This window comes from Cebus imitator, unplaced genomic scaffold (genome assembly GCF_001604975.1).
Source record: "Cebus imitator isolate Cc_AM_T3 unplaced genomic scaffold, Cebus_imitator-1.0 Scaffold13, whole genome shotgun sequence".
NCBI classification, from domain to species: domain Eukaryota; kingdom Metazoa; phylum Chordata; class Mammalia; order Primates; family Cebidae; genus Cebus; species Cebus imitator.
In genome coordinates, this window is record NW_016107328.1 from 3,286,759 (window position 1) to 3,310,670 (window position 23,912).

Here is a 23,912-nt window from a genome sequence, read left to right on the forward strand (position 1 = left end):
TGGATTCATGACAGAATGTCTATAAACGTATGGTGCCTGGCAGATGACAAGATCTCAATACAGCTTTAGAGATTAATGCAAGGCAGTAAACAGAATTATCTTTTTAATGACCTTGAAAAACCATTTTCACAGGGGGAATAAATTATGAAACAGATCCATATAACAGGAGGTGCTTCTAGTGTAAGAAGACCAGGCCAGGTATCCCTGGGTTACGGGGAGGGAACAGACGACTGACAGTATATTAACAGTAATTCTTGAACTTCAGCATGCATGAGAGTCACCTGGGAGTCTTGTTAAAGGTATAGAACCCCATTCCCATTTCCAGAGAATTTGATTCAACAAGTCTGGGGTGGGGTTTAGGAATAACATTTTTAACCAACACGTCAGATGATTCTGAGCAGCTGATGCTGCAAGTTTTCTTTGAACATCCTGCTTATGTGGCTGCTAATGAATTTCAGTAAAAGAAGAAAAACTAGAAAAATGGGGAAAGTGGAATGGTTATTCACAGAAAGCCGAGGACACAACGATTGGTGTGAAAGTTGAAGTATGAAACAATGATAAAAGAAAAGAAACTGTCAAAAATTAACTATGAGGTTCAGATAAAATAAAATTGTCTGACTGCAAATGATGTGCATAACCCTCATTGACAATCCACCTCGGGAAATACAATGATTAGCTGAGGATGAGACATCATGTTGCATGTGACTATGTGATGGGTGTATATGGAGTCATAGTTAAGGGCAAGGTTTGATTCAGCACTAAGGGAAGAAGGGAGTTTTTGGTTTATGAAGCTTCATGGAAGTTTTCAGAAGTTAGGCTACTGCATCGTAATGCCTGGTTACTTCTCTTAATCTGATGAGTCATGTATTTTGAGTAATGCTTACACAATTCAAGGGAATACAAGTCCAGACAGAAGCAGGAGGTCAGAAAGTTTCATAAAAGAGTTGTCTGGGAAGAAAAAAGGACAGAATACCCATGATGGAGCACTTGAAGACCAAAGAAAACAGCAATCAACAACAATCTTACCTCCAAACAGGAGAATATCATAATAGACCAGACATAAAGAAAAAGCAAAGGCAATTAGAAAGTCCAGGAAAAACAAAATGCATCATAAGTAAGGAAATTCAAACAAGTACATGATGTCATACTGCAGTGTACAATATTTACATAGTCATAATATTATAAATACTGATGATTGTATAACCAAAAATTATGACAATGATATTTGGAAGGTAGGGATATATCAGGTGGTATTGGGGAGCTAAATCATCAGCTATCATAGAAAATTAATAGATTATACAAAATTAATATATCAAGGCAATTAAGATATAGCAGAAGACATGTATTTTATGGTAGTAACTATCAGAAGAAATAACTAGAAAATTCAAGTGACCGTAGTAACTGAGAAACAGAAATGTCAGTAGCTGGTGGAAAGGGATGACTGCAGCCTGCTGGTTTTCATTCTTTCAAGACTACTGGATTTTTAAAACCATATTGTTTTAATTTACAATATTATCAAAATATCTGGAGTTCTGCGGTACACTGGTGTGTCCTGGTAGGCCATGGGCATTTGTTAAAAGGTCCTACCGCTAAGAGAACAAAATCAGGCTTAGGTATTTCATGGCGTCTCCCTCTTCCCTGGGGAGAGCCATGAGTGTGCCTCTAGGACTGAGAATAAAGCAAGATGCAAAGCTCTGGAGGCAAGAGGATTGCAGGCATCCTTCCCTCCCCTTCCCAGGAAGGACACAGCCTCTGGCCTCTGACCATGGGGTATACCTTCTGCTACACAGAAGCCTGGCCAAGTGAAAGGCTGTGGGGGTCCCAAGGTAGAGGGTTTTGGGGCCAGAGCTGGGGTTGCTAGGGGCTGGTCAGAAGGTATGGAGGGACTCACTTACGTGCACACACTCCTATTGCGTACCTCGGGCGGTCCCCACTGTAGTCACAGTAGAGGCCCCGGTGGGGGTCACAGATGGCAGCCTCCGTGCAGTTGTCCCCAAGCTGCTGAGCACACATCTTACAGCATTCACAGCCGTCTGTGATGAGGCTGACCCCCAGCGGGCAGCGGGGTGGGGATGGTGGGCACTCACATGGCCACTTGCAGAATTGTGGGCGTGAGGAGGTGTCCTCCGGTGGAGCTGGGGTAAAGTCCATGGTCGTGAGGGTTGGAGAGAAGGCCTGCAGAGGAAGGGCAGCAGGTAAGGGGGCTGCTGAGGCAGGGGTTTCAGTGCTTGAAGGGCCCTGCCATTGCATTTCTATCCTCATTCTGTTCAAAAGGTTTTCAAAAAATTACTTTTCTATCATGCTTTTGATGGCCAAACATCTCCTTTGTTTTCAATAAAACAAATAAAACAGGAGCCAATGTGCAGTGAAGTTAAACCAGTTGCCCAAATCCCTCTGCTGGTCAGTGGCAGAGCCCAGATTCCACCTCAGCCCCTGCTCCTGTCCTTTCTTGAGTGATTGTCCCTGCAGCCCCGAGGTAAATGAGGTGGCCTCACTTTACAGGGAGGAAGCCGAGGCCCTGAGCAGGTAGAAGCTGGCTGCGAGTCACGTGGCTGCACGGGGCGCGCATCCCATGGCTCTTCTGTGACAACCTGCAGGGATAGCTCCTTTGCTCACTGAGAGTCCTTAGGGCCTCTCTGAGTCAGAGGGCTCCTACCTCACACCGCTTTCAGCCCGCTGATCTATTTTTTCCCCCTCTGAGTATCGGAAAGGGCTGGCATGGTGCAGCAGCAGGTGTCCAGCTTTCTAGCTCCTGGGAGCTGCATGGGCCCTGGCCCCCGAGGAGTAAGTCCTGCTTCCTTTGCCAGCATAAGCCCTGCATGGAGGAGCCCTTTTATTTTGTTGTCAGGGCAATGAAACTCCCCACACCCCCACACACTCCACTCCAGCAACTCGCACTCCTACCCGCATTGCCATTCCCAGCCCCCCCAAACAGCTTCATCTTTATTCTGGCAAATGTGATGAACATAAATAACCATTGGCTAGCTGGGAAGGGAAACCAAGGCCCGAGGAGCTGCCCAGGCCTGGGGAACGGCAGACGGAGGTGCCTGGGTGTCTGAGTGCAGGAGCTTCAAGCTGCCTGTGTCTCCGGCATGCAGTCACCTGCCGTCCCATCTGGCTGCCTCCCTGAATCCCATCTGTGCCCCTTCCTCTATCTTGAAGGAGATCTGGGCCTACGAGAGGAAGAGAATCGCCTGAGGACACAGGCGCGGGGGCTGGAGCAGGCTGTGAGTCAGTCTTCCCACTCCAGAGCGGGCCATGGAGCATTCTGTCCAGGGCTTCTCATCCTTGACGCCTGAGTTCTGAAGCAAGCAGAGGTGAACCCAGGGCTTCTGTGGGGCTGGGGCCGGGGGCTGGCTGGGCTCTGGGCTGCTCCCTCCATCTGAGAGCAGAGGAGCCTGCTTTGTGGGGTTACAGATCTGCCTTCCACTCTGAGCACCAGGCTCTGGTGCTGAGCTGTGCAGACAGATTCATCCCCCCCTTTACAGGAAAGGAAAGCAAGACCCAGAGACCGATGGACACTCCCAGGATGACACAGTTCACAGCAAGGCCAAGACGCAAACTAACCTCCCAACTCGCATCGCAAGCCCGTTCACTTTTGCCACCTCCGGGTTCTTTCACTCAACAAACATTTGCAGAGTTAGCTCATAGTCTCTCTTAAGTTTTAGACATTTGAGGATAAATTTTAAAAGCCCCTATGAGTGGGGAACCCACAGCTTATGGGAAAAGCAAGTCTTAGAGGTGATTTACTACAATCCGAGGCATTGACTCTGCAAATCGCGGGCCTCTGAGGGAGGCCTGGAAGCTCGCTGAGCACCAGGGCAATAATTGCTGTGCCCAGGTGGGTGGGGTCTGCTCTTGCACCTTGGAGGACCGGGGACAAGGAAAGTGGTTGAAATGAATTTCTGAATTCGTCTGACTTGGCTCTGAACCTGGCACACAATAAATGCAGTAAATATCGGTGCAATAAATAAAGTCCTTGCAAGTCAACAGATGAAACCCGACTTGAAGCTTTCATCACCCACAGGCTTGATTTCAGGACTTGGTCAAATCCACCCTTTCCCTGCCCCACAGCCACTGCGATGCAGCTCCCTGTGGCTGAGAGGTTCTTTCTGTCTTTTTTACCTGGGCCCCCTTTGTCTGGGCGAACTCTCCTGACCGCCGACCTACATGTGCCTGGCTTTCCCTTAAGCTGCTAGGCAGGCTCAGCAATTAAACATTTGTGTGTGTTTGGAGGTGGATGCCTGTGAACTCCATGGAATGAGGGCAGGGCGGGGCAGCCACCCACAGAGTGCCTGCACAGTGCCAGTCTTCGTTAGGAACACATGGGTGGCTTCTCTGTTAGGGCCCAGACAGACACCAGAATAGCCAAAAAGATCTTGCCTGCAGCCCCCTGCAGGGAGGAAGGCACTGTGTGCAATGTGGCCTTGGAAGGCCTTGCTGCTGCGGAGCAGAGAGCTCTCGGGGCTGGCAGTGCTGAGTGGCATTCACCTGGGAGGCACTAGTTAGCCTGCCCTTGTTTGTGTTTCCTCAAAACACAATAGGATGCAAACCCCTACATTTCCAAATCAGTGACACATACACACACTCTCTCTCTTTCACACACACACACACACACACACACACACACACACACACACCCCTTTTTTGACTTTGAGGAGAGACGTTTCCCTGTCAGTCCATGACCCTAGAAGCCTCAGAGCCTTGTGAGCACTAGCAGATCATCTCTGAGAGTTCCCAGAATCAGGATGTGCTCTCAGCAGAGGAAATGAAGATGCCCTCTCCTCCAGGAAGCCTTCCCTGCTCTTACCTCGCTCACTGAAATGTGAACTTAGAAAGGGCAAGGCCCAGACCTTGGGTCTCCTGTGCGCCTGAAATATAGTACAGGGCACACAGTAGGGCTCCATATGTGTGGATTGGTGAAATGGGTGGATGGGGGATTGTCAGCTAAAAGGGCTTTGATGTCTTTGATAGTCAAGGCATCATGTACTGGAACCTCTCCTCAGGGCACTAAGTTTGGGTGTCAAGAAAAGAGCATGCAACCTGAGACAGTCCAACGTGAGTTATTTCCACGTGGCCTTGAACAGCATTTTCATCCTTCTGAGCCTCAGCCTTCCCATCTGTGATATGGGCACAATCACGCTCACCTCCCTTTGGGGACAGTTGGGAGGGTGAAGTGGTGTTGTGGATGTGGCAGCACTAGGTAGGGCCTGGCACATGGCACATGGCACACAGAAGCCTGTCTCCTCTTACACTCATTCGGTTGTGGGTCCTCCCTACCCCCACTCTGTCCAGAACAGAGCTGGGGATCTGGACCCTTTGAGCTGAGCTGGCATGGGCTGGAACCGGGTGGGTATTCCACTCCTGGGATCGCTATCCATCCTCCTATCTCCATCCAAAGTTAAAGATGCCTGGAAGGAGGCTTCCTTTCTAAGTGCCTGCCTAGAGGTACCAGGGCAGGCAGCTGGTTAGGGGAAGCTGCAGAGAAGTCCTCCTTTGGACAGGGAAGCCGCTTACGGCATCCCTGGGCAGAGGAGGGAAGGGCTGTGGGCGGTCGGCTGAGCCAGCCTTTGTGGTTGGCACCATCTAGTGGTAGGAAACCTCCCTGACTGAGGCCAGGGGAGAAGGTGCTGGACAAGAGCTGTGCAGGGGGAAAACCTCTGGACCCCGGGACCTGAAGATTCCTGGGTTTGGTGTGTGAGCGTCTCTCTGAGTGCCAGCTGCCTTGCCCAGCATTGACACCTAGGGCGTGTGTCTGCAGGCCTCAAGTGAGTCCAGACTCCTGATAATTGATCAATCCTAGCCTCTCTACGTGAGTACAAGGGAAAACAGATGACTGGCCCGAGGTGGTGTCCGCCCTCACGCACGGACAGTTTAGCTGGGGATGTGCACACTGACTGAGTCATTCTAGGGACAGATGATTATTGAATCCCTACTATGCAGCCGGCTTCGTGCCAGACTGGGAGGAGACAAAGGTGCATAAGACAGAGCCCCTGACTGGCTCTCCACCTAGTGAGGCCAACAGACACATAAACAACCATTGCAATTCAGTGCAGTCACTGCTATGACGATGGCGTCCACTCATTTATCTCCCCTTTCATTTATTTATTCAACACGTCTGCAGTCAGCTTTGATCAGGTGTTGGACATGTAGTGTGAGAACCAAACAGACCTGCCTATGGGATGACGGCGCGGCTGGGCTGTGTGTGTGCTGCGGCTGAAGAGGACTTCCTAAGACACGAGGCGTGGGGAGTGGGCTTTGAAGAGGGGGTGGGGATGGAGCAGTGAGGAAGGAGGAGTGGGAACCCAATGTGCAAGGACCCAGGTGCACAGGCACCGAGCTGGCAACGCGTGCAAGAGCCCGGGGCCTGGAGAGCCTGGCGCAGGGGGCAGGGTGGAGCCAGAAGGAGGTGGAGGCCAGGACGGATGAGGATGGGCTCAAAGCAGTTGAATCGAGGAAGACCTCGAATGCCTTGCTTTGGGCTGAGGTCTGCAAGAATGATGTGTTGACAGATTTTAGCAGGAGGATGGCAGGGTTAGATTTGTGTTTTAGAAACACCCCACTGTATCCAGTCCAGCCTTTGTCCCTGTTCATGTCACTCTGGGAGTTAACCTTCTGAAGCCCAGGCTTCTCCTCTGTAAAATAACATTGCTACCATTGCTTGCCTCCCAAGTGACTGGCCGTGAGCATCAAATGAGGTCACAGCTGGAACTCTGCCTGTAGCCCATCCATTGCAAACCGTCACTCTGATGACCACGTGGGGCCAGAGTTGCCCTAGCCCCCAGTAATCTCATGCGTCTTCTGCACAGTGACTGGTATTGTTATTCCCATTAAACAGATCAGTAAAGTGGCTTGCCCGTGCCTGACATCTAGTAAGTGACAGATCTTGGATTTGAATCTAGAGCTGTTTCATTCCATGTTTTTCCCACTACTGTATATGAGGGAGAATTTTGTGATGAAAAAAATAAACAGTGGAAAGGTAGTGAGTGCACCATCAGTGGAGGTAATCAAGAAGCAACTAGACAATTATTTGGGCTGGTGGTTGGAGAGGGACATCGAGCCTCACAAAGCCCGACACATAGTAGGTATCAATAAGCATCTATTGATAGGATGAATAAACGAGTGAATGTTCATTTCCCCAACTACTCTGTCATCCCTTGAAGGTAGAAGCCACATGCCACCCATCTGTTCCCCCACACGCACAAACTCACAGGCACTCACAAGCAACATACGTAAGATTTACTGAGTGCGTGCTCATGCTATGTGAAGAATTTTGTATGAAGTCTCTCATGTAATCCCCAACAGATCACAGGACAGGCCTGCTAGCGCTCCCCAGAGCGGTGAGGACACAGAGGCGCGGAGAGGTTAAATGACTTCAGCAAGACCGCACGCGTGGCCAGGGGTGGAACCAAGGTCTGCCTCGTCCAGAGCTTTTGAGCCACTAATTCTTCTGCCTCCCGTGATCGCTGCACAGGGAAGACCGTGCACATATGAACTTTGGGGACGTGCTTCCGACAGACCTTGATCAAAACAAATATTTCATGGGGGCTGGGAGCTCAAGGAGAGACTTCGGATCCTGGGGCACAGCCGGGTCCCTGTGGGGGTGCCTGTCCCCTCAGGGCTCTTGTTTCCACCAAAGCTGAGCGGATAACAGCCCACGGTCCTGCTTCAAAATCCCGCTTCTCCTTAAAGCCCAGCCTAAGCTGCCCTTCGAGTGGTCTAGTGGGTGAGCACTCAGCTTCCAGAGACAACAAACGCTGCTCGTTGCTGAAGAGTGAGGGCTGGGAGGGGCCCCATGGCCAGAGCTTCTTCTGGAGGGCCGGTGAGTCGTCACACTGAGAGGCATCCAAGAACTCCTTTGCCCAGTCTGTCCCTGTACAAGCAGTGAATGGCAGAAGGGCCCCAGTCTGAAGTGCTTGGCTCTAAGCCTGTGCTTACAGCCTCCAAGTCTCCCTGAGAAATCATCATGAAAGCCATGGTTTCACTCCCGCCTTCCTGCTGCACCCCAAAGCTGCTCTGGGGCCCCGACCAACTGCAGGTGCATGGTGCCATGGTGGCTTTCACTGCGACTCCTCCTGGGCAGGTGGCATTTACAGTGAGTGACATCAACTTCTAATGAAAAAGCCTGTTCAAGAACCCCCTGGCAGTGGCTTGGGGTGTAGGGGTGGTGAGGTGGCATTGTAGACCCCCCCTTAGTTTTGGGGGCCTCGATTCTTGTATGATCCCTGGCACCTTGTGCCCATCCCATGGTGGGGCCTCCCTCGACCCCAGGCAGGCTGAGGCAGCTCATCCTGTGAGCATCTCTCTAAGGCTTCTCACTGGGGGTTCAGCTACCTGGAAAGCCAGTGTAGGCTCTCTCTCTCACTCTCTCTCTCTCTCTCTCTCTCTCTCTCTCACACACACACACACACACACACACACATCATCAGTCACCTTCAACATCCAGGATGGCATGACATGTCTACCTGTCCTTTGCTTTGGCTCACAGCTCTTTTCATCAAGTACCCGACTCTCTTTATCTACCCAAGAAAAGGAGTGGGGAGGCATCTCAGCCAGAGAAGGGAGATGAGCGTTTCCCACCCACCTTCTGCTCGTGCATCCTGTGTGGGCTCTGAACTCCCCGTCCCTTGCACTTCTGCTTGTGAAGTCATCCAGGGGCCCAACTGCCACCAGCCACACCCTCTGCTGCTGCCTGGGGACCTCCTCAGTGCACCCAGGCCTGTCATGATGGGGAGTCACTGGGGGAACATCTGGGGCACGTCTGTGTGCTGACCTTGAATGGTTGGTCTGGGGCCTTTCTGGGAGTGTCTCTGTTGGTTCAGAACACCAACACACCCTGAAGGAAACGTGTAGTGCCTCTGGGTCAGAGCTGTGGCTCCACATGTAGCCCAGCTGTGTCGTCCCAGCGTACCCTGCTGTGGCTGCTGGTGGGGCTCCCACGCGCACCAGTGCTGCTGTGCAGTGACAGAAGCCCTGGAGCCCTGGCCCCTGAGCCGCGCCTGACCCTCATCTTTAGTGGACAATGAGAGTATGGCCTTTTTCAAAATAAAAATGATAAACCCATTTCTGTGTAAGCAATAGATATTCGTGCAAAACAAGTACCTATTTGCTTGGCTTGCCCGGGTTTGGGAGAGAGAGGTCATTAGTAGAATAGGAATGTTTAGAGGACTCTCTTCACAGCTGAACAATGGAAAAGGAGGCTGGGCATTTGCAGAGGCTTCTCCCAAACGGCACTTTCCTTCCGGGGGCTGGGGCTCCTCCTCGAACCCCAGGATGCTTGCCTGGGCCCCTGGGGCCCTCTGAGGTCTTCACAGGCTTTCACATTCCTTGGGGATTGGAACCTAGTTCTGTTTTCCCCAGCCACAGGCAGGAGCCTCCTCCATGGCCCACCCCCTAGAGCCCCCAGAGAGCCTTGACTGCTATCTTCTTATCCACCATGAGCTACCTGAGCTGGGGTGACTGGGCGCATTCTGCAGATGGAAACATTGATCTTTGCAAACACGCCGTCATAAGGAGCTTGCATCATTCTGTCCAACAACATAAGCCAAGAAGCAAAAGGAGAAAAGATCATAAATCAAGGAGAATGTTGTCTAGGGAAGGACAGAGGAGAGGAAGGAAAAAGAAAGAAAACAGCTTTGGTATTTACATATTGCAGATGTTTGAATGAAAGTCTCTTTTATGATGTACTTGTGGAAATCGACTCTGCAGATACAGAGTTTATGGGGAAGACAGAGGTGGTGGCCATTCCGCAATGCTTCTGCAGACAAGACGCCCAGGGCTCACCCCGGCACAGCCTGGTCCTGCTTGGTTCTGCCTGCTGCAGCCTCTGAGCCTACCCGGCCCCACTCCCCGACTCAGACTCCTCCTGTCATGCCCCTCCCTCCTCCCCAACCCCTCCTGCCTACCCAAGGATTATGATGGTGATTCCCAAGCTTTACTGCAAAGCACAACCACCCTGGGGCTTTAATGGACACTCTACCCAGAGATTCCAACCTAAGGGGCCTGAGGAGGAGCCTGGGCTTGGGAATTTTTCCAAGTGGTTCTGAATGTCTCAAAGTTTCAGAATCACTGGCCTGTGAAACTTGTTAAAATACAGATTCCTAGGCCAGGCATGGTGGTTCACATCTGTAATCCCAGCACTTTGGGAGGCTGAGGTGGGTGAATCACTTGACATCAGGGAATTTGAGACCAGCCTGGCCAACATGGCGAAACCCCATCTCTACTAAAAATACAAAAATTAGCCAGGTGTAGCGGCATGTGCCTGTAGTTCCGGCTGCTAGGTAGGCTGAGGCAGGAGAATTGCTTGAACCCAGGAGGCGGAGGCTGTAGTGAGCAGAGATGGCACCACTGCACTCCAGCCTGGGCAACAGAGGGAGACAGAAAAAAAAAAAAAAAAAAAAAAAGGTATTGAAGGGTTTTAAGTAGGGAAGTGACATGAAGTCAAACCAAAGGAAGACAGAAAAAAAAAAAAAACAAACAAACAAAAACAAAACCAGATTCCTGGATCCTTCTCTGAATATCCACCTTAAGTTGCTCTAGGCTGAAGGCCGGAATCCGTAGTCTGACCAACAACCCTTGGGGATTCTTACAGAAATAGGAACCACTGCCTTACAACATTGGGCAGGGGTAAAAGAAGTGTGGGGATTTTAGACCATCTTCCTTTGTTAACTTCTGACTTTTGCAGAGCCCGCACCGGTGTGCACTACCCACCGACACCGCTAAGCTGCTTTCACGCTGCAGTTCACGGAGACCTGCCGAACACACAGCATCGTGTGAATCACCAGGGCAATGCAGCTGCTCCATAAGCAGGTCTTGTGCAGATAAATTAAAATGATGTATTTTATTCTTGATATTTTTGTTGAAATGACTGAAAAATGTGAGAAAGCCAAAAGGAGTAGCTCCTGATGTTGAGACCCCCTAAGTCCTTAACCCCGCTGAACAGGCATGGTTATCAGTAGGCAGGTGAGCAGTGATGAAATGACCCCTCGATCATACTTATTGGACAAACTTAAGCTGATTAAAATGGGAAGGAAAAAAAAAATAAAGCTCCTGTAGGAAATGCGTATGTATTTTTGAGATAAGATTGAAAGGTCAGTGGTAACTGATTATTATGGTGTATTTCAGCTCTCTGAAAGTGGACGTGGGAAAAGGTAAGTCTATAATTTGACCTTTGCATATTTTAATAAAAATTCTTAGCAATAGACATAGGAGCAGAAAGTGGGAGGAGAGCAGCGGTAGGAGGGACAGCCCAGGAGGCCTGAAACGTTCCGTTTGATGAAGGAGATAGACCCCACTTTCTTCTAAGAGTGTGTGCAGTTTACTGGTGAACAGCTCATGGGATTTGCAGAAAGGGCATGGCGTCTGAAATGAGGGGGCCCCATTTAAAGCCCCCAGTCTCCTGACACTCCCAGCTCTGGGATCTGGAACTGTGCTCACCTGCTCTGAGCTTGTTTCATCATTTGTAAAATGACGGTGCTGTCAACATCCTCCAGCAGCCCTGATGAGCAGTTACCAGTGTCATCCCTAGTTCCCAGATGAGGAAAAGTGAGGCTGCAAGAGCCTAAGAATCTTGCTCAAGATCTCACAGCTGGAAAGTGGTCTATTGCCCCAGAGTGTCCCTCCAGAACCCTTACTGCATGACTCCCTCACTCATCCATATCCATTCATTCTTCTACCCGCCCGTCACACACATGCACCCAGCATCTACGATGTGCCTGCTGTTCCTCACCACCAGGAGGATGGCAGTGGACTTGAGCCCAGGTTGCCAAGCGCCCTCAGAAGAGGAGTGAGGAGCCCGTGTGGGGATGCTCAGGGAGAGGTTGCCCCTTCCTGCCTCCTGGGTGCTCGGCACTGCACATGGTACAGTCTGGTATACCACCCTGGGCAAGTGCTCCACCAGCAGCGTGGACTGTCGGAGGCCTTGGCTTGCCTGGGTTTGGGAGGCCACACCTAGATGCTCCACCAGGGGGCAGGGTTGAGGCAGGAATGGACAGAGCTGGCCCCAGCTGGGCCCGGCGACTTTCAGGACAAGGTTGTCCTGCTGGAAGCAGTTTCTGTTCACTGCTTTGCTGAAAAGAGATGCCCTGGGGGCCGTGAGAGAATGCAGGCCTGGCTGGTGCCCATCTGTCTTCCCCATGCTTGTTGCAAAGTGCATCGAGTGGCTCTGAGTCAGCCACAGGAAACAAACACCTGTTTTCCCTACACTTCCGGTAGGTGCACCCCCAAGGCACCTGTACCCCAGGCCTTGGTGGGTCTGCCCTTCAGGTGGGGTCTGGGACAGTGGTCCTGGGTGGAGCACCTTCTCTGAAAGCTCTTAGCTCCAAACCCGTGAAAGGTGCCTGAGCCAGGCACACCCCCCTCTCTCCCCCACCACCCTGCCCAGAGCCTTCCAAGGATGGTTTCCGGAAAGTTGTTGGCCAGGCTGCGTGTCATGGGATGTAGAAGGTTTTTGAGCTTTTCCACTAATTGGTTTTATAAACATGCAGGTGGGGGAAGTCAACTTTACATGGGGAGGGTACAAGGGGCAAGAAGCCAGGTTTCTTTCCAAACAACCAGCCCTGGTCCATGTGTTCACTCATGCATTCATTCATTTGTCAATCTGTATATAAAGCATCTGCTAAGTCCCACGTGCAGTGCCCAGAGTCAGAGACAAAGCCTCAGAGAACGCCCAGCCTCCAAGCAGACAGGAACGGAAAAAAGGCAACGGTATCATAAAGGTTAGAAACTACAGCCCGTGAGCCATGTGTGGTTCATGACATTTTAATAAGGACGTGGCCCACTGTATGATAACGCTGTTAGTCCCGGGAGGGTAGGAACTTAAGAGTCTTTTCATCGGGAGCTACTCCTTTTGATTTTCTCCCATTTTCAGTCATTTGAACAAAACATCAAGGGTCAAATACATCATTTTCATTTAACTGCACAAGACCTGCTTACTGAGCAGTGGTGTCGCCCTGATGAATTGCAGAATGCTGTCTGCTCTTACATTTTAGAGAGTACTGAGAAAACCGCAACAAAAAACACGGAACGCTGCACGCAAACTTCAACTGTGCTCTTTGCTAGAGATTTTGTGAACATTTAAATATACTTAAATGTTCACAGAAGTTCAGAGAATAATATAATGAACCCTGCATGTGCATCTCCAGCTTTGATAATTATCAACACTTAGTTGGTCTCGTTTCTTCCATTGTCTTCACACATGTATGCCTGCTTGCTTGCTTGCTTGCTTGCTTTCTTTCTTTCTTTCTTTCTTTCTTTCTCTCTCTTTTTTTTTTTTTTTTTTTGAGACTGCAGTCTCGCCGTATGGTCTAGGCTGGAGTGCAGTGGCGCGATCTTGGCTCACTGCAACCTCCGCCTCCCAGGTTCAAGTGATTCTCCTGCCTCAGCCTCCCAAGTAGCTGAAATTACAGGCACCCACCACCACACCCAGCTAAATTTTATATTTTTTAGTAGAGACAGGGTTTCACCATATTGGCCAGGCTGGTCTTAAACTCCTGACCTCAAGTGATCCACCTGCCTCAGCCTCCCAAAGTGCTGGGATTATAGGTGTGAGCCACTGTGCCCAGCTCTATGCATTTTTATTCTTGAAAATCTAGCAAATCCAAGACATCCTGAGATTTTACCTGAAATTCTCCAGTGTGTCTTTAAATTGTGAGGAATTTTTAGAAAAAACATAACCCCCAGGTAATTATCACACCAATAAATTAGTTACAATTTTGTAACTTTCTGTAGTTAGTACCCAGTCCACATTCAAATTTCACTGTCCCCCAAAATTTTTTTTCACAGATGGTTTCTTTGAATCAATATCATCTATATTTTAAGTAGTAATTTAATCCTTGTGATTATTCTAAGAGTCAGCCTGCTTTTACTATTAGCTTCCTCATATTATAGATGAGTAAAATGAGTTACAAAAAGGTAAAGGTCAGATAATTTTTCCAAAGCCACTAGCAAATGGCAACGTTGAGATTTGAACCTCAGCCCTGGGATTCAAAGCATCCATTTCTTATGGCTTCACACCTAACAGCCACACTAAATGTAACTCAGGATAGTCTAGGTAACGGCTACTAGGGTGAGAGGAAGGGGGAAGAGGGCATGGGGGTGGGAGTAGGAGCAGAGTCCTTCCTAGAGGAGCAGGCATTTGCACTGAACCCTAAAGGATGAGTGAAATTGACAAGAGGGAGGGCAGAGAGGGCGTCGAAGCCGGGGACATGCATACTCAGGGGTGGCAGGTAGAAGCAATGTGGCACGACACGGGATGACCAGTGGGCCCTGTTGCTAGGGCTTAGTGTTCAAGGACACGGAGATGGCAGTCAGGGGCCCTGGGGAAGACAGTGGTCTTTCCTGAAGTCAGTCTCCTGATCATCAAAACAACCCCATGAGGCCTGCACTGATGGCCCCAATTTGACAGACTAGGAAACTGAGACCCAGAAATGTTGAGGTGCAGCAAGAAAATGACACAGTCAGCTGTTTTGACTCCAGGTCCCATCCTCCTCCAGCGACCTCTAACCACGCTGTTCTTGGCCACTGTCCATTTCATTCAAATAACCAAATGTAGCTGAGGGCCTTTCATGCTGAGGCCCTGGGCTTGGTGGTGGCTATGGGGTAACCACAGAGGGGGCCAGCCCTGGGGCCACAGTCAACACAGACATGGGTGGAAGAATGAAGCTCTTCGCGATCACTGAGTTCAGGCTTGTTCCACCTACAAGGGGGCAGTGGGCATCTGCCCGTTGGGTAGTGAGGACTGTCTTCCAGGCTCCTGAGCCCCTTCCCTGGAGGGGAGAGGTCCTGGGTTCCAGTTCTCCATGCCGAAGCTGGTGGCCTTGGACAAGTCACTTTCTCTGTAACAGGAGCAGGCTGGGATGAGGGGATTGCTGTGGGCCTTCCACATCTGACAATGGTTCATGGAGCAGGGAAATCAAGCAGGGAATAAAGTCTATCTGTCCTCCCTCCACTGCCCAGAGCACGACTCCATTTCCCTTCCCTCATCCTGCACTGGATCTCTGGCTCAGATGGGGACAAACAGAACAGGCTTAAGGGGCTGACACACAAGGACACCCCTGGGAGCTGGTCTGGCCAGCCTGCTAGGGGCACATGGTGGTGTTCTGGAAGTGATTAAAACTCTCTGTGCCTCAGTTTCCTCCTCTTTAAAATGAGGCTGATAGGAGCTCCTGCCCCACAGGGCTCTCATGGGCCTCAGATGAGACACGTGGGAAGGGTCTTGCCATGGGTCTTGTCCTTGGCTCATACTAAGGACCCAACAAGAGTTGGCTCTTTGATCATTTAAGAGCCTAAGTTTGTATGCATCAGGACTTGGCCTCTGGAGCACAGGGCCAGAAATAGCTGTCAAGGAAGTCAACTGGCATGTGTGCCTGTGTGTGTGTGCATGCCTGTGTGTGCGTGTGCCTGCCTGTGTGTTTGCGTGTGTGCCTGTGTGTGCACGTGTGGGGGACAGATTTAAATACAAATAGCACGGCTGGGAAGGCAGGTGGCTGCAGTCCTGCTGTATGCAGCGCCTGCCCGTTCTGTTGTCCATGAGCTCCCAAAAGGACCGAGAGACCACAGCGTCTAACCTCACAGCACCTTGACTTTCCCTGTCTAACTGTGGCCGCGCCAAGCCCCTTCTTGACACGTGCTCAACACCCAACCTCTTTCTTAGTCCTAAGGTCTCTGTGACATGGTAGTTTATGTCCCTTTTACAGATGAGAAACTGAGGCAAAGGAAACTTACGGGCTTGGGGCTGGGACGTGGTGGAGCTGGTTCTTAATCCAGGATATGTGCTGCATGAGCAGAGGGGCGTTCTTCTTGTTCCTCTTTTCAGATAAAGACATTAAGGATCAGAGATGCAGGCAGCGGCTGCGGAGACCCCGGTCTCCTGACTCCTCGTTCTGCACTCCAGAGCCAAGCCCGTAAGCTGCTGCTGGCCGTTTGGTCCTCTTAGCAGTTGGGTCCAGGGCCCCTTGCCAGATTTCCTCCCTTTCCTCCCCAGCATGAAGCTTCCACTTCAAAAAAATCAGTGGTGTTCCCTTCCTGCCGCCCCCATCTCCTATACACATATTGTCCCCAGCCCACACCAGCTCTGGTTCTCACTTTAATTCATTCAGCACACTGTGAGTACCTGCAATGTGCAGGCATAGACAGTGACAGAGAAACAGAGCAGGGAAGGTGTGTGAGCAAGCCTGGTAGAGGGCACGGCACGTGCAAAGGCCCAGGGCCCTGAGAGTACAGGTGGTCAGGGAGTGGCAAAGGGCTTGGCTTTGCAGGAAGAAGGGGTGGGAGGAAGGGTGGCTCAAATACAGGGCAAGGCCAGCAGAGAGTCCCAGCTGGGTGACATGTTTCCTTCCACGTGGGCAAGAACAAGAACCCATGAGTACCCACAGGACGACATCTGCAGCTTCATTTGGGGAAGGCCACCAGTTCAGATGGCTTCAATTTCATAAATCAGGTAAGGATGGGAAAGGCATTTCAGAGGGAAGGAACAGCTTGGGCATGTGCACATAGGTAGAATCCAGGAGTATTTGACAGTGAGGCTCATGAAGTGGAAAAGAAGGCAAATGGGAGAAGAATCAAAAGATGAGGCAGGGAAAACAGGCTTGGGCAGGAAGAGCAGGGGGAGCACCTCACTGGGAAGCCACTGAGATGGTGGGACCCCTTGGTCATCAAGGTGCCGTCGTGATTTTCAGTTTTATGAGGATGCTGTGGGCCAGAAACCCAGCTACACTTTGAGGGTTGACAGAAGAGATGTAGTCTGAAAGGAGAATATTTTTGGACACTTTAAGAGGTACAAAGCACATCTAAAAGGACACCTCGAGAAAGGGACACACATTTTGGGTGCTGACAAACCCCTTCTAGAGAAGCAGTAGCATGAGTTCCCCTGCTGTCTGTTAAGTGATGGATCTGCCCGATGAATGAATGAGTGGACTCTCGGAATGCATGGCGGCTCCAGCTGGAAGCCAGCTCGAGGATCAAATCCAGTCTCCTCACTTTCAAGATGAGAAAATGAGCACAGAGAAGGCAAGTGGCTTGCCTAAAGCCACAGAGCAGGAGCTATTTCCCCCGGTCTTCTAGCTATCTAGGCAAGGAGTCCACTGTTCCGCTCCGAGGGAAGAGGTATGAGTGCCTGCTCTCTCAGGATCTTCTGCTACTCTTAGCTATCCCCCTCCATCCCCTCCCAGCCATGGGAAGGCTCATAGTACACATGCCTTTCTCTACTCCCAGACTCAAAGCAGGATTCCTAGAGGTGCAGGGTGGACCCCTCCCTTCCTTTCCTTTGAGCCTGGGCTTTGCTTTCTCTCATCCCACACCCCACCCCTAATCAAGACTTAGCAGATCCACACTCAAAGCCCCAAGCCTGAACTTGCCTCCACATTGGAGAATGTGGGGTGGGCAGGCTCAGATCTTATCACTTCTCCTGGAATGCCCATAATTCACATTTGAGAGGCAGTCTCTTCTCCCTTGACTCTGTCTCTCTTCCTTCTTTCACAGATAGGAAGAGGAGGAGGGGAGCTGGTGGGTTAATGGAATGTCAGAGCTCGGGAAGAGACTAGAGGCTATCTCAGTCACTGGTGTTTGAAATCAAGTGTACGTGAGAAGCATCAGGGTGCTGGTTAATGTGCAGATGTGTGAGGGTGAAGTCTTTCTAGAAATTCGGGTTCAGGTTTCCAGAATGTATGTTTTTCACCATCTCCCAAGTTCTCTGAGCTTCCCCCTCTGAGTCCTAAGCTTACGCCTCTCTGCTAATATAAATGTCTGTCTCCACACTGGAACCATCCTCTGGTTTAAACACAGAGAGAGACCACTCACCATCACACCTCTAGAAACTAGAAGTGGCTGGGTATATAGTTGGGACTGTTTGGGTCCACAGAAAAAGTAAAAAGACGGGCTCTGAAACCCACAGTTGGCATTGAGGGACATGTTATCCTGACTCAGGTTAGTAAGAGACACGTCGCACCTACGTCTCACCATCATCATCATCATCATCAACATTATCATCGTATGTTTCTCCTACACAATAACCCAGAAGCGTTTATTGATCCTCTGACTGTGCAAGGTAAGCTGGCCAGGTTGTGGAATCTGTGGGATATTTAGAACACATGCCCAGCACAGAGCCAGGACACCCCCACATCAGCCTGCCCCTCCTCGCAGTCACCTGGTGCTGAGCCTGAGGTCTTTATAAGCCCCTGCTCATCGGATTGGGCCTTGCCTGCAGCTGGTGCATCCACTCAAGTTGGAATCCCCCCGCCCTGCTATTGGAACAATGGAATGCTTGCCCTGGGTGTTCTGGGGCCTTGCACACTTTGTTTCATTCCCCATTCAACACCCCTGAGAAGCCAACAGTACTAATATTAATACATTCCTTTACACAGAAATGATCCTGACTCAGAAAAGCTGGGCTACTTGCCTAAGGGTGCACAGCTCATAAGTGGAGATGCTGGGATTAGAACCCTCAGCATTTCTCCCTCCCCATCTGTTCTCGTGGCCCTGGGCACACTTATGTCTTTCTAGGCCAACACTGTCTAACAAACTACAATGAGCGCCATCGATGAAATTTTACATTTTCTAGTAGTTGTATTGAAAAATAATAAGAAACAGATGAAATTGAGTTGAATAATATATTTTGTTTAACCCAGTATATTCAAAATATTATCATTTCAAGATGGAGTTAATATAAAAATTATTAATGGGAATATTGCCCTCTTGTATTCATACTATGTCTCTGAAATCAATGGTGTATCTCACACCTCTGGAACATCTCAGCTGGGACCAGCAGCATTTCAAGCGCTGAGTGGCCTCCTGCCACACATGGCTACCGATTGGCCCGTGCTGGTCTAGACTACAGCCACACCCCTGCCTCACGGGTGTGTGCAAGGGCACTGTGCCCAGAGTAGCATGGGCACATGCTCAGTGTGAACCCTTGCCATCATCCACATCACAGGGACACAGGGCCCACCACAGTGTCCTTGAATGAGGGTACAGCTGTGCTGAAGCCTTGCTTTGAAACCTCCACAGTGACCCTGCCTGGCTTGTTTTGCTTCCTGGCTGGGGCTGGCACCCTTCTCAGCCCTTCCAGACACCCACCTGGACCACACCTGCTTTGTCATCCTTGCTCCTGTAGCAGAGCCCACCTCCCTTGGAGTTTGCCTCCTTGCTGCCCAGAGGATGGCTGAGGTTCCTGGGAAGATCCCTGGGTTGCTCTTTATACAAAGCCAAGGGCAGCCCCTGGCATGTGGGTTCTTTACTGATACAGGGCAAGAGCCTTTTCTAAAACCCAGGGGTGGATGGGTGGGCTTGCTGTGAAACCCAGAGTGCTGCCCAGCCCACAAGGTAGTATTTTGTCTCCCAAGCAGCTGGGTGGGTGGAGATCTGTTCCCATGCTCACTCCTTCTCCAAATGCCTTGCCAAGGGGGAAATGCCTTTCAGTGCCATGCTTGTGCCAGCATCCAAGACAAGCTGTGGGCACGAGGGACCCTGAGCTGGCAGCAGGGAGTTCAGGGAGCCCAAAGAGGTTCTGGGTGGGGAGTTGGGGGGTGTGGGGCCTGGATGGAGTTTGAAATCCTCCCTCAGATTCCAACTCTAAACAGGAGATGTGAAAAGACATATTGTTCACGTACTCTGTTTTCTAAAGGGGATATTTTGTGATATACCTTGACCCACATTATTCTGCAGTTGCTTCTGGAAGCAGAGAATGAGTTTGTGTCTCACATCCAAACGTTCACACACACACACACACACAGAGACACACCACACACACACACACACACACACCACACACACACCACACACCACACACAAAAACACACCACACACACAAACACACCACAAACACACCACACACACATCACACACACACAAACACCACACATATACCTACTGACCACATACACACCACACACACACCCACACACCACACACACACCACACACCACACAAACACACTGCACATAAATACACCACACACTCACACATAGCACACACACCACACAAACCACACATACACCATACACACATCACACACTCACACATAGCACACACGCCATACAAACCACACACACACCATTCACACGAGACACACCACACACATACACACCACACATCCCCTCCACAGACACTCCACACACTTACCCCCTACACACACCACAACCCCCACACACACCACAACCCCCACACACACACCATACACACATATACCATACACACCACACTCACACCACACAAACCACACACACACCACACACATACACACCACACATCCCCCCACAGATATCCCACACACATACCCCACACACCACACACACACACCCCCAACACACACACACACCCCCCACACACAGTGCATCTGTGCTCACCCCACACACATTGATACGGGAGGAAAGATGTGAGCTTCACCTATAGACCTACACATAGACCACCACAGACCTAGTGCTTGCCTGGGAATTCATCACACAGCATTCGCTTGCTGAATTACATGCTTCTAACAGGCTTTCCTCAGTCACATTTTCACGTTCAGCAGGGAGCCGTGTGGCATGAGACTGTTAGTCCCGATTAGCAAATGAGGAAAGGGAGGTCGGAGGTGGCAGCAGGACTTACTGAGGCTGACATGGCCAGGGGCAGAGCCTGATTCCCGCCACCCTGGCTGACGTTGCCCCTGTCATTTGTCCCACTAGCTAGTAAGCTCTGTCGAGTCAGGACTACATGCTCCTGATTTCTGCACAAGTACTTGGACCAGGGAGGCAGGAAGCTACATTGTCAAGAGCTGGACCAAGGTTCAAATGTCAGCTCCCCTGATTACTAGCTGTGTGACTTTTGACAAATTACTTAACCTCTCTGAGTCTCAGTTTTCGCATCTATAAAGGAGGATAATTGCACTTGCTTCATAGTATTGCTATGGGAATTGTAGAATGTGTCTAATAAATGTTGTTGGGTGAACTGAGGTAGGCTTATGCATTGGCTGGTTCAGGACTTGGTCATGATGTTAAATGGAGTCCCTTTCTCTTAGCACATGGTGGACGTGCTCCACAAATGCAGAAGAAAAGAATAAAGAGATGAAAATGTAAGTCATATCTGCAATACACCTTCAGCACAGAATAGATTCCCAAATGCGCTGGGCTGTTGCTGAGAGCACCCTGGTGCTTCCTCCTCGGGTGATCGCCTCCTGGGCTGGCATCTTCCTCCTTGCACCTCAGAACCTTTACAGAACGTTTGCATATCTCCGAAAAGCCCCCCCAGTAACTCTACTTCCTCAAAGTTTTCTTAGCAATTCTCACATACATTTTCTTCTATATAAACATTTATAACCTTTTTTTCCATTAAGATCTCACTGGGCCCCTGGCTGCACATATTAATTGGGGAGGATGGCCACGGATGGAATTTGGCTAGGAAGCAAGGCTGGTTTCCGAGTGGAGCCCAGCTCCTTACTATCAGCCTCCTGGCCACACAGTGGGCGGGGCTTCAGGATGCCCTGAGAACTCAAGTGCCATGCATTCCTTTGTCCCAGAAGCATGAAACAAGCATGGGGTGGGTGGTCTGGGTTCCCCAGGCAGGGGCTGCCTAGCATAGAGGTGCCTGTGCTGGTCCCGGGGCCTGCCCTCCATCCTGCTGCCTGTGTCCCTCCGAACGCTCTGCTCTTTGCTGGTCTCCTCTGGCAGAGTCCTCAGTCTGCCCTTCGCTCCTCAGCGCCGGCTGTTCTGGAAGCTGCCTGGCGCTCCGGCACACTTGGACTCATGCTTAAACCGCTAGTCTCCTCTGCCCACGCAGACTGGGCTTCTCTCAAACTCTCACCTTTTCTCCATCCACTCCCTGCCCTCCCAGACATGGCAACCTGCAAAGCTGTACCCAGATAAAGGCACACCCATACCCAGAGCCTGAAATAAAGGCCCACTTAGCTCCTTCTGGGCAATCCTTTAGAAAACGCTCAGCTTCCCCTAAGTAGGGATGGTTAGAATTTGGCATCAGAAGATCTAAGTTTGGGCCCTGGCCGCTTGTTAATGAGGAGACCCTCGGCAAGTCCTTCACTTGCTCTCAGTTCCCATTTCTTTCATTTGCGAAACGGAGCTAATAACTTTTTGGTAAGGTGGTTTTGAACCAATGACAGGTAGGCACCCTGCCAGGCATGAGGATTTAGCCATGGATGAGACAGACTCACTCCCTGCCGTCCTCAGGCACACTGAGGCGTTGGAGGTGTCCCCATTCCCCAGCTCTCCGTCTGCTGTCGGCTCTCAGCCTCAGTGCTGGTTGAATCAGACCCAGGGTCTTTGAGTCCACAGGTAGGAGGCTTAATGCCAACTCTCAGTTTCCTCATCTGTGAAGGGGGTTTCTTCATCCCCAAGGACGCCGTCAGTATCAACTGGTGATAAACACCCTCTGTCTCTAGGCTGTTCTGCCTGCAGCAGGCCCTCACCTGGACTCTGGACTCTGGGGCCCAGAAGCTGCCAGGTGCCCACCTCCTGCCCTCACTGCGCTGCCTGCCCCTGCCTTTCCCTCACCTTGCCTGGCCCCAGCAGGCTGGCTCTATGTGGCCACGTGTGTGACTCCCCTGACTTTTTGGAGGTGCAGAACTTTGTCCCTTCCACTTGGTATACCCTGGGATGCAGCTGAAAGAGAGAGAAACCCTGGGGTGCCCACATCACCCCCACCCCGGAACAGCAGGCTTCACAGTCAGGACCCAAGCATGCACACCCTACAAACTGCAGAGGCCTATGCAGACCCAAGGGGGCCACAGCTGGGGTTAGCCGTCACCCTGAACACTGTTTGCTGGATGAGGAGCTTTTGTTGAAAGCTGATATTTCTCTTTCCAACTTTTTGTGGCCTTTTCCATCTCCCATCCTCGTAGTATCTCCAATGCTTAGAGTCTTGGAGTTTCCAAACTCAGAGACTCTGGATGTCTCCCCACAACTTCCTTGCTTTACACTGCTCCGGGAGGGTGAGTGACCCACCCAAGGCCACACAGCCAGTCCAGGCAAAGATGGGTCTGGAACCCGGGCCGCTGACTCCCAGTTCTGCTGAGGTGCCGTTCTTGCTGTGCTGTGTGAGGTCGGAAGAGGCCAGGCTGGACCTGTGTGGTTTGTCTGCCAGCTTCAGCCAACCTGGGCAGCTGACTCCTCACCCTGGGCCCTGCCTTTGCCCTGTAAGTGGCCACCTTCCTGCCCCAAACCTTCCCGGCTCTTTTCCTCCTGCCCACCAACCCCCATGCAGCAGGACCCAGTGGGGAAGGGAGCTGGGTCTCCCTCTGAGCCCCTCCAGGCAGGACTCACCGTGGCCAGGACGCTGCTGGCGGCTGCTGCTGTCACTGCTGCCAGCGTCCAGGGCAGGAACCACCTCATGCCTGGACGTCAGTGGCACAGGCATCGACCGAGCAGCAGAGGATCCGACCACCTCTCGGGGGAGCTGGACCCAGACTGGCCGGCCCATCAGGAGCACCAGATATGCCTCTTCCGCAGCCCTTGGGGGGTTTTATTAAAGCAAGTTCTGACGTCAGGGTGAAGGACAAACCCTGCATTTTCCTCTGAAAAAACTTTTCCTGCCTCTCTCTCTCTCTCTCTCTTTTTTTTTTTTTCTTCCCTCTGTCCCCACCTCCAGCCTGAGCTTGGCCAGCCTCCCCAGCTCTGACAGTTCTTAAAGGGAAAGTTACAAGGCTATGATTTTACAAGGGCGTGAAATTCTCACAGCGGAACTGGGGTCACCCTGCCTAGGTCTTCCCAACAGTGGCAGGGGGAGCGTGGGCTGGGGGCAGAGATACTGTTACCTCAGGCAGGCGGGTGTGTGGGCTTTGAGAGGGCTCCCAGTGAAAATCAACTCCATGTCATTTCTCTAGGCTGCTCCTACTTCTGGTTTTTTTTCTTTCTTTCTTTCTTTCTTTCTTTCTTTCTTTCTTTCTTTCTTTCTTTCTTTCTTTCTTTCTTTCTTTCTTTCTTTCTTTTCTT

At 50.9% G+C, this 23,912-nt stretch overlaps 1 protein-coding gene across 1 annotated transcript in view; it reads right to left on the reverse strand.

The window, feature by feature from the left end:
- CCN4 (cellular communication network factor 4) overlaps positions 1 to 23,507 on the reverse strand; it is a 39,727-nt gene extending 16,220 nt beyond the window's left edge. The window contains exons 1-2 of the mRNA XM_017500060.2: positions 23,244 to 23,507; positions 1,896 to 2,175 (exon numbers count right to left, since the gene is read on the reverse strand). Of these exons, the coding sequence (XP_017355549.1) occupies positions 1,896 to 2,175; positions 23,244 to 23,312 (349 nt within the window). The 5' untranslated portion in view covers positions 23,313 to 23,507. The remainder of the gene's footprint in view (positions 1 to 1,895; positions 2,176 to 23,243) is intronic.
- Between the last annotated feature and the right edge of the window lie 405 nt (positions 23,508 to 23,912).